Source organism: Trachypithecus francoisi, unplaced genomic scaffold, assembly GCF_009764315.1.
Source record: "Trachypithecus francoisi isolate TF-2019V2 unplaced genomic scaffold, Tfra_2.0 Lachesis_group1, whole genome shotgun sequence".
NCBI classification, from domain to species: Eukaryota; Metazoa; Chordata; class Mammalia; order Primates; family Cercopithecidae; genus Trachypithecus; species Trachypithecus francoisi.
The window spans coordinates 142289232-142300375 of record NW_022681454.1 but is presented as its reverse complement, the minus strand read 5'-3'; the positions used below and the strand labels follow the sequence as shown (position 1 = coordinate 142300375).

General features: G+C 38.9%; 1 protein-coding gene across 7 annotated transcripts in view; it reads right to left on the bottom strand.

Annotated features, from left to right (window-relative positions):
- Positions 1-6268: 6268 nt before the first annotated feature.
- The window catches only part of SMAD1 (SMAD family member 1), a 77615-nt gene continuing 72739 nt past the window's right edge, over positions 6269-11144 (bottom strand). For all 7 annotated transcript variants that reach the window (XM_033215392.1, XM_033215389.1, XM_033215391.1 and 4 more), the window contains exon 7: positions 6269-7664. In XM_033215392.1, coding sequence (XP_033071283.1) covers positions 7521-7664 — 144 coding nt within the window. In that variant the 3' untranslated portion in view covers positions 6269-7520. The remainder of the gene's footprint in view (positions 7665-11144) is intronic.

The following is an 11144-nucleotide window of genomic DNA, read 5'->3' as shown; positions in this document are numbered from 1 at the left end:
GTTAGCCAGGATGGTCTCGATCTCCTGACCTTGTGATCCGCCCGTCTCGGCCTCCCAAAGTGCTGGGATTACAGGCTTGAGCCACCGTGCCCGGCCAAATTATTTCTTTTTAATAAGTCCTGGTAGTATACAAAAATGCAGGCATACAATGAAACATTCTTTTAAGAAATACCTACTGTTCTAAATGATTATATTATATCAGCCCAGGAAATACCAAATGTCCTATGCCCATGGTCCCTAGAGTTGGCAATAGACAACGAGCTTTTCAGAGATTCAGTATTGTTTCACTTGTGGCTAGACATACAGTGTGCTTTGGGAAGAAGAGAGGTTTGGCTGAGATGAAAAGATCTTGTATCCCCATCACCATATTCCTTTCCTGCTATTCTCTCTATGACCTTCTCACTACATTGCATTCATTCCACTTGCTGGGTGTGCTCTTATTCTGCATATTATTACTGACATAGTAACACATGGGGAAGCAACTAGTTCATACCTGAAATATGAGAAAGAAGGAGACTCTCAAGAGCCTGGGAATTCTCAGTCAGTGTGCTTCACCAACCTAATTTTCTTCACCCCACACTTGTTTCCTCTTTCTTGAGTTCCTACTTTATTTAATAGTACCACAACCTCTGTGAAGTCAGCTAGAAATTCTTCAGAAATCCTTCTAAAACCTCAGGTATAGGGAATCTTTAAAAGATACGCAAGACAGAAGATGAATGTCTACTGAGCTCTGGTATAATACCTGCCTCTGCCAAGCATGGGGAAGACCATTCTGATCCCAGGATGATAGATGTTGCTGATTTGCCCTGGTTTTCTTTCTGATTTATCTTCCTTTTCAGACCCTTGTTTTGGATTGTTGATGGTTTAACTTTTGTTTCTTCACTGCAGTGCTTCTGCCCCTCCCTTTCCCTAATTCCACTGTAATCTTCACAGTGCCTCCTGTATCATCATAGATAACTCAAATGTCTATGAGGCTAGACAGTATCATTCACTCATTCTTTACTCAAAGCCTACTGTGAGTTAAGCACTACCTGGTGATGCAAGGAGGAGCGAAAACACTTCACTCCTCTCAGTCTACTTCTAGGTTCCTTGATTTTCCTCTCTTCCAATGACTTTCACAACTCTGATCTATATTAGCAACCCTTGTGAAATGGCCTTGGTTCAGGATTTATTATCTCTGAGAATTTCAAGATGCTTGTCTTCTCAAATTTCTCTGGGAGGAAGTAATGACTGAAGACTGTGGACACTCACACTGAATGCACTCTTTGCTGTCATCTCAGCTTCCCAGCAACTCCCTTTGGCTTCTTGTTCCTAGTTTGATTCTTAGCCTGCTCCACATAGGCCATCATTCCAATGATAGTCATTAGTCTGACAGAATTTCCCCAGGACTGCTTTGCCGATCCTCAATTCTAAGCACTTTACCATTCTTTTTCTCTTGATTTGGTCCCCAAATTCCAGAGACTTTGTATGATTATGTGGACCGAATCCACCTCAAGGTCCTATCACCCAACCTTTGCCATGCACACTGATACTTCTTGACAGTGCTTTGGTTTATTACTAGTGAACTCCTCTCTTCACAGTGGCTGCTCTGACCTTTCTGTTCTTCAACCAGTCTTAGTCTCCTTTGAGTGGATGACCTTACCAAGGAGGCAGACATCATTGAACAGGCATGTCCATAGCTCCTTGTTCTAACAGAGTCTCTCTCCACAACTACTCATCTCTCCAGTCACCTCATTCTATTCTCTTTGCGTCCTTCTTACCAATAAACTTTTCTAGAATCAAAATGCTTTTAAGCTGGGCACAGTGGCTCATGCCTGTAATCTCACCACTTTGGGAGGCTGAGGTGGGAGGATCACTTGAGCCTAGGAATTTGAGACCAGCCTGGGCAACATAGTGAGACCTCATCTTCACAAAAGAAAAAAATTTCCTTCACTTTTTTTTTTTTTTATTATTAAAGTTCTAGGGTACACGTGCACAACGTGCAGGTTTGTTACATATATATACATGTACCATGTTGGTGTGCTGCACCCATTAACTCATCATTTACATTAGGTATATCTCCTAATGCTATCCCTCCCCCCTCCCCCCTCCCCCCTCCCCCCTCCCCACAATAGGACCTGGTGTGTGATGCTCCCCTTCCTTTTAGTCCCTTGTAATTTGGCTTTATGCCCCACTCCTACAAAACTTTAAGGTTATCAAAGACTTCCTAGTTACTAAGTGTAAACTTAGCTTCTAAGTTCCATCCTTCTCTATATTGTAAATCAAGCCCTGCTTGTTGAAATGCCTCCCTTGGCTTCTATGATTATTTCCCACCCTTTGTTAGCTCCTTTCTCCTCCTTACGTGTATGGTTGGCTGTTGGTTTTCTCCTGGCCCCTGTTGATCCTTGGGTTGAGATCCCGAGGAACTAAAATCTTTGGGGAACATCCCATTTCTTAGCAGAACACACACAAGATTGTTAATGGCTTGGCCCCTTCCTACCTCTCCATTCTCTTACTTACCATTGCATATAATTGTCCTACATTCCAGCTACCCAGAATTACCAGTGGTTCCCAACAGTCTTGCCTTATTTTCTGCCTGGTACACATTTCCCTCTTCCCATCCCTTGCTGTGTAATACCTATTAGCACAGCAAGACTCAGCTCTTGAGGCACTGTCTCCTCTGAGAATTTTCCCCTTACTCCTGTCTGGGTTATGTACCGTTCTTTGCTCCTTGCTATCATGGCACTGTGCCATCAGTCTATTTACTTGCCTGTCTTTCCCATTAGAGTTCAGGCCCCTTGAGGGCAGGGCTGAGATTTGTTCACTTTTATCACCCACCACAGTGGCTGACACAGGATTGGTACTCAATAACTGCTTAAAAAATGGAGTCAATCATCATCTCTTTACTAAGTAGGTGATCCAACTAACCTCTAGACTTGCATTTCCTATAGCATGCTACCTCTATGCCAGGTTATCATGACCTAGTTCAAGGATAAACTAATTTAATTATCATGGGTTAATACAGGTGATTTTAGGTTTCTTCTTTTTGTTCATCCCTTACTTTATGGGCCCAGTACGCTTCCGCTGCATGACTCCGCTTTTTTATCCTATACTTTAAAAATCTTTCGTGAACAAGTATTATTTTGGTTAAAAGAAAATGATCTATTTAAAAAAGGATCTTTTTTTTTTTAAACAAATAGTTTCATACAGTATTACTTAATCCTCATTTGCTTCTTTCTTGTCTCCAGCCCATATAGCAGGTGAGATGACAGGGGACAATTCACAAGGTTTACTGTATCTTCAGCCACGCAGAGACTTTATTTCCAGCTCCAGAATTCCCAAAGAGCAGGTTCCACCCAACAGTGGCCAGAGGTGATATGGCATGCAGTATGATAAATCCCAGTCACCCTGAGGTTGGAAGGCACATCTTTAAAAACTGGGGGGTAGATGCTGGGGCATGGCAAACAACAGGTATCTGTCTTGGAGTCTTCTGCTCATGAGTTCCTCCAATTATCAAAATGCTTCCCAAGATTAAAGCTCAATCTTAAATGACACTTCCTCTGTAAAAACGCCACTGATCTCCAGCCAACCAAGTCTTAACTACTTCTTCCCTCTGTGCTCTTCATTCTACTTTATTTTATAGTAAGTACATATGACTGTAAACTCACAAGAGAAAGAATATAGTATTTAATAGAATTAACTCTAGATTTTAAAGTCAGATCCGAATTGAAACTCTGATTTCCACACCAACTAGCTAGGTGACTTTGGGCAACTTACTTAGCTTCTGAGTTAAATTTCCTCATTTATAAGAAAAATGGTGGCCAGGTGCAGTGGCTCACACCTGTAATCCCAGCACTTTGGGAGGCTGAGGCGGCCTGATCACCTGAGGTCAGGAATTCAAGACCAGCCTGACCAACATGGGAAAATCCCATCCTACTAAAAATACAAAATTAGCTGGGCATAGTGGCACATGCCTGTAATCCCAGCTACTTGGGAGGCTGAGGCAGGAGAATCACTTGAATCCGGGAGGTAGAGGTTGCAGTGAGCTGAGATCGCACCATTGCAACCCAGCCAGGGCAGCAAGATTGAAACTCCATCTCAAAAGAAAGAAAGAAAGAAAAAAATGCCATAAGGAGTTGGGGACAGAGTAGTATCTCATATGTCCTTGGGAGGATGACAGACAATGTTTGGGAACCCCTTGCAGAGTCCTGGAAAATAACAGGCTAGGCACTCAAGCACTGCTAGTTTTCTTTCTCCAGGTTTCTCTCTCTAGACTGAGTTCCTCAAAGATAAATCTTCCACTGTGTTTATTAAATACTTCAAAGGTAAGTAGGTCTTCATCAAACTCTCTTGAATAAAATTCCTTTCAGGTGTCTTCCCAGCCAGATTTAGCTGGCTGTATTAACATTTATTGAGACGTTCTAACTGCTTTGCATGTATCAGCTTAATTTTCATGATAATCCCAGGAAATAGGCTTTATTGTCTCCATTTTACAGATAAGGAAACAGGTGAAGAAAAACTAAAAAATTTGATGGAAGTCAAATACTATTAAATGAAGAATGACGCAAGAGCTCTAGGGCCCTCCACTTCTAATAGTTGATTTTTTCCATTCCTTTAATTAAACCTTTCCAAGAGACTTATAGCCTTCTATGGCTGGTGACAATGGTCTTCCTAAGATTTCACCACAAATACATAGAGTTGCACTTAACCATGAAGGACCTACTTATGCACCATGTTGCAAAGTCCACAGGTCCTCAACCAGGAGATTGCAATCTACGGGATGATCCTGATGTTTTATCTGATAGAACTTCAAGCTGGCTACCAGCATTGCTACACCCAACTAACAACTTGCATAACTGTCCCACCAGGCAATCATGGGAACTCAAAAATGGCTTTTCACTAGGAAAAGTATGAGGAATCCTAGCCTGAGCTCTTTATCTCTTTACTTCATTGTTAAGCCTAATAGTTTTAATATCAACTTTGATTTTATCTCACCAGTCACTATTATCTAGATCGCCTGTGCTTGAAATGACTTAGGTAAGTGGAAAATAGAGCGTATGGGAGAGTTCAACCGATCCCCACACTTGCATGGCAGATGCGTTTTTAAGGCATCTGCACCTCAATTTTGTGACAAGGCACAACTATATTATTTCCACTTGACAAATGAAGAAACAGAGATTCACAGAAGTTAAGTGACCCAGCAAAGATGTGCGTGAATTTGTGTTACAATGTAGGACTTCCGTCCGGGGATTTCTCTACTTATATCATGATGTTTTTTGGACACAAAAAGCAGCAGTAGAAATTTTTGCTTGGTCATAGTTTAGGGAATAAATGTCGTATTTTGGGGGTGAAAAAGCAAGGCATTCTTCTCTTTCAAACCAGGTTTAAAAAGGGAGGGTCCTTAAATTTCAGGTCTCATAAACACACTCCAGGAAAGATACACAAAAATGTAAAGGAGAAAGAATGGCATCTATTGGGGCAGGAAATAATCTAAGTGTCCTTCAATCTGTGTCCCTCATTGGGAAACTTTTTTTGTGGGGGAATGGGTAGTGTTGGGATCATCCCAGCCTTAAGTAGACTGCAAAAGGTAGTCATCTTCTGCTGCACTGTGAGTTCTCATCCCTCCCCCTTTATTACCTCTTCCCACAGTCACACTTGTATCTTCATCTGAAGTTTAGAAATTGTTGCTTTGGTTGACTGCCTGGTACTAACCAACAAGTGCTGCTGCTGTAATTTCTAAAATTAAAAAGTTTATTTTATTTTTTTTTTTTGAGACGGAGTCTCGCTCTGTCGCCCGGGCTGGAGTGCAGTGGCCGGATCTCAGCTCACTGCAAGCTCCGCCTCCCGGGTTTACGCCATTCTCCTGCCTCAGCCTCCCGAGTAGCTGGGACTATAGGCGCCCGCCACCTCGCCCAGCTCGTTTTTTTGTATTTTTTAGTAGAGATGGGGTTTCACTGTTAGCCAGGATGGTCTCGATCTCCTGACCTCGTGATCTGCCCGTCTCGGCCTCCCAAAGTGCTGGGATTACAGGCTTGAGCCACCGCGCCCGGCCTAAAATTAAAAAGTTTATACACGTAAGATTTTTGTAGTTTTTCTTAATTTTTAAAGGTGTACATGCCCTGTGTTTTGTGATTGAAATTGGCTCCAGTCTCTTCATGCTGCTGTGTCCAGTCTCTGAAATAGTAATTTCACTCATGTTTGGTGGAGGATATTTAAGAAAAAAACTCTCACAAGGGTAGCAAACTTTACTGATCCTAAAATCTAGTAGGTGAACAAAGGAAATGACAAATTTTTAATCAAAGTAAGCAATAATGACAGGTTTATTGAAAATTTCCAGTAGAGAAAACCCACTAGTTTTGGAATAAAAGTACTCAATGTACGAGAGCATAAGTGAATACAAAAGATTAACAGAAGAAAAATAAAACCAAACATAGTACAAAAAAATTAAAAAGTTTGAAATGAATTCAAACTGGGATGTTCTTTAAATCCTCCAAATATTTAACAGAGTTACTAAGTTTGGCAAAAAATTCACTTGAAAATTAAAGCCTATTTCTGTACTGTAAACTCCATAAAAACTGCTTATTAAATTCAAGCACTCCATATAACTGGTATTGAAACATGTAGGCAATTTCAGAAGAGCAGGAATTATTCATTTGTTCTCACAGTTACATGAATTAACCAGCTGCAGAACTGCCTTTTGAAGAGCATGAGATAAAAGAATGCCAAAAGAGAGAGAAAAAAATGATAAAAATCTCTAAAAAATGGAAACACAGCAAAATTCAGATATCAGTTTGTTTCTTTAAAGCAACAAACTGAATTTTTACAGTATAGTCTACATCTGCAGTTGTCATTTCCCTCTTCCCCCCACCCACCTCAAATACTCCTAAATTCACTAGTCTAATCAATTCTTAACTTCCAAATACTCTGTACATACATATTTAGCAAAGAGCATATGCCTAGCATTATTCTGACAGCAAGTAAGGTCAGTATACAATTTTAGAAAGATTATTATGTATATCATCAAGACTAACCTTTACTTAAAACAAACAAACAAAACCATCGCTAAACAAATAGTTTTAAAATATTATGAAAACCCATGAAAAGAAGACTCAACATGGGCTCTAAACCTGATAAAACACGTTTCAGAACAACTATTAATGCTAAACTTCTGCCCAACGATGACCTTAAAGTGCCAAACACCAAAGAATCTCTTAGGACCATTTTCTAATAGACAATTTGTCCCTGGCTTGGTCATTTCTCCTTTAACTATACACAAAGTCCTGCTAAAAGTCTGCTTTTTAGTTTGATTTTACAATAGAATGTTACGATGTAAACTAAACAGGTTCTTGATATCAACAGTATGTTACCAAGGTGGTTTTTTTTGTTTTGTTTTGTTGTTTAAATTTCTGAATCCAACAGTTGGTCACAGAGGTCAAGTATTATCAAGGCTCCTTTGTCAGTTCTCAATCGTGTCTGACTCATCCATCCTTCAAGTACATGCAAGGCTCAATAGTTTTCAAGAGGCAGATGCCTGGGGCCATTTAAGACACAGATGAAATAGGATTATGAGGTGAACCCATTTGAGTAAGAACTTTATCCAGCCACTGGAGGGGGCCGTGCAGATGTATCTCAATCCAGCAGGGGGTGCTAGTAACATCCTGGCGGTGGTATTCTGCTCCCCAGCCCTAGGAAAAACATACTGGAGGTCATTTAACTTGTTTTAACTCAGTAGTTAAACTTATTAAGTAAGAAGGGTTCACACAACCAAGACTCTGATTAAAGCTATGCATCTTTCCTCCCTGCCCTCCGCCGCCGGGGAGAAAAAAACACACATATACAAACACACACATAATTTGGCAAGCAATTTCAAGGGATGGATGTTAGCTCCCCAGGAGGAATCCATGGATTCCAATAAGAATACCGGTCTTGAGGAATGAAGGTTTTAAAATACATTATAAAGTTGTCTTAATAAAGGTACTTTAAAACTTTTATTTTAATTGCCCATTTCTGATAGTAATGTAATAGCTATTATTAAATTCTCATTTTATCAAGAAAATAAAACAAAAAAGCTATGCTAGACAGACTGACATTCAATTTCTTCCTTATTCGGCCACTGTTTCAGCCTCCTATCAACACACAGCTCTTGATCTTTCAATCTCTATGCAAAACGGGCAGGAGTACATTCAAGTATCCAAAAAGCTATTATTGACACCTAGCCATTGCCATGAATCAATACATTCTATCATTCATTTGTACAAGAAGGTAGCTTGTCAGAACTACTGCACTAAGACAGTAGAGTTCCACAGAATAAAGTCACTATGAAAAAGAGAAAAGTAACTGCTACTGCAAAGACCAAAAACTCATTGGTGGGGTTGGACAATGATTAATCCTTTAGTCACTGTTTCATGAGGAGTATCAGAGAAGGTTGGGTTCTATTTATTTCTGCTACCTATCTACTCCAGTAGTTTTAAGAAATAGATCTGGGACCAGGCGTGGTGGCTCACACCTGTAATCCCAGCACTTTGGGAGTCCGAGATGGGCAGATCACCTGAGGTCGGGAGCTCCAGACCAGCCTGGCCAACATGGTAAAACCCCATCTCTACTAAAAATATAAAAAGTAGCCAGGTGTGGTGGTGTAGCCCTGTAATCCCCGCTACTTGGGAAGCTTAGGCATGAGAATCACTTGAATCCAGGAGGCGGAGGTTACCGTGAGTCAAGATCACACCACTGCACTCCGGCCTGGGTGACAGAGCAAGACTCTGTCTCAGGCAGGTGTATCACTTGAGATCAGGAGTTTGAGACCAGCCTGGCAAACATGGCGAAACTCTGACTCTACTAAAAATACAGAAATTAGCCGGGTGCTGTGGCACATGCCTGTAATCCCAGTTACTCGGGAGCCTGAGGCAGGAGAATTGCTTGAACCTGGGAGGCGGAGGTTGTAGTGAGCCGAGATCACACCACTGCACTCTAGCCTGGGCGACAGAGCAAGACTCTGTCTTAAAAAAAAAAAAAAGAAAAGAAAAGAAAAGGAAATATATCCGAACATCAAAACTTGTATAAACTACATCTATATAGATATATGTAACTACATAGATGTATGTACACTCATGCATTCGTAAATATAAACAAACTCCTAAATTTAATTTACAGGCTTATGTGCAGGTTTCCTCCATCAGATATCAACATCTTTGAAGGCAGGAATTTATCTTTACCTCCAATATATAGCATAATGACAGAAAGCAGAAGCTCTATAAATATGTGTTCAGCTGAGCTGACTTGGACTTTTCAGACATAGAGTTTAAAGTACAAATAATTTATAAAATATATTTTATGTTAACTCCAAAAATGATCATTTTAAAAACAGCACAAGATTGGCTATTGTTAGTAAAATGTTCTCTTATAATTTCTTTAAAATGTTGAATGGGAGAGGATAAAGTATGCAGTCCATATAATAAAGAACAGTTCTGTAAAAACAGTGTGCACATTTTTTGTTGCTAATATATGATAAACAGCTTCTCTTTAACATTCAGCAGGATTTTAAAATATTATTTACCTTCAGCTCTCTAAATCCAACTTCCAAGCTAAGTTCATTATATCTTGTATAACTCTCCATTCTAGTGCTTATCAGATTATAATTAAAGATATACTAGAGCATAAGGATCTTGATGATAGAGACTTTAGGTGCTTTTTCATCTTTGTATTACTTCTCTGAAATAGTGCTAAAATATCTGCTGAACGAATAAAATCTAATAAGTTTTGAATGCATAACTTTGCATTATAAATACTTTTATTAGTGTAAAGGTTGTTTTTACTTGTGTAAAAGTAAATTATTAAAACTGTACAAAAGTGAAATAATGAACATTGATTGGATAAACAATAAAAATGAGTTTGAGCAGGAAGCTAATTGGAACATTAAAGTCATAAATTCTCCTAGAGTGGTCCTTCAATAATAGACTCACTGAGGGACCTTAATAATAATTATCACAGTTCTCAACTCCATCCACCCCCATTTCAAAGATAATAAACATGAGAACCAGAGAAGAAATCTGTGCCTTAATCACACAGTTAAAATGGCAGAAAAAACTGGAAACTGCACCTCGACTCTCAAGAGTTGTTCTTTCCTCCATAACAATAAAAACAATAAACGAAAACACTTCTGGCAGGTCACTGTTCTTATTTTAAAAACCATTTGAGCCAAATGCTAAGTCAAAAATTAAACAGCACATGTTAATAATGAATAAGATAGGTCTTTGTAGCCCCATATGTACATAGCATATAGGTCAACTTCTTTAAAGGGTAAAAAAATTTTCTTAATACTAACAAGGTACCAGACTCAGCTACAAATAACTGTTGAAGTACACTGCAAAAAGGAAGCAAGCAAGCAAACAAACAAAAACAAACACTAAGGGAACACATTGAAAATCTAAGATGCTTTAAATAAGCAGGAAAAGTAATTATATTCAGGAAAAGATATCTTTGATCTAAGGGATGATTAACAAGTAAGGCTCCAAAATTATCCTCAGTAATAAATACATTACAAAACAGGTTTAACAAGAAGTTTGGTGAGCTTCTGAACAGAAGACATAAAAGGTAATTGCCTCACTCAAATATATAATTAGTTCTGTTTCTCAAAGTACAAGAGGATGAAACTTATTTTTGAGAATTCAGAGACAGGTCAGTTACTAGAATAAGTCACTGACTCATGAAATCTAATCGGACGTTTAAGATTTTTTAGATTTCAATGGCATCCTAAAAATTTTTATTTCTTAAAGGCAATCTCAAGATGAGACAGCAAAAAGATCAATTATTATGAGCAATGTGTTTAACCTTCTCCCTCATCAAACCTTACAATGCAATCTTTGAGCTAAGGCATCTATTTATCTTGGGCAAGGGCCTTATTAACTTTTGAATTGTAAGAAAATCATGAGGCTTACTGAAACCACTAAAAAAACCTGACCAAACACAATTTCCAATGTGATGAACTTTAAGTTTTACAAAAAGATCACTTCCTTACTGTTGAAACAAAAACAAGCATTACCATCATAAAAGCACTAAAAACAAAGAACAAAAAGTAAGGAAGATATGTTTACTCAACTGATCTTGTAAAACAACCATGTATTTAAAGTATATTTTACATATGTAACATAACATATTCTACTGGTAAT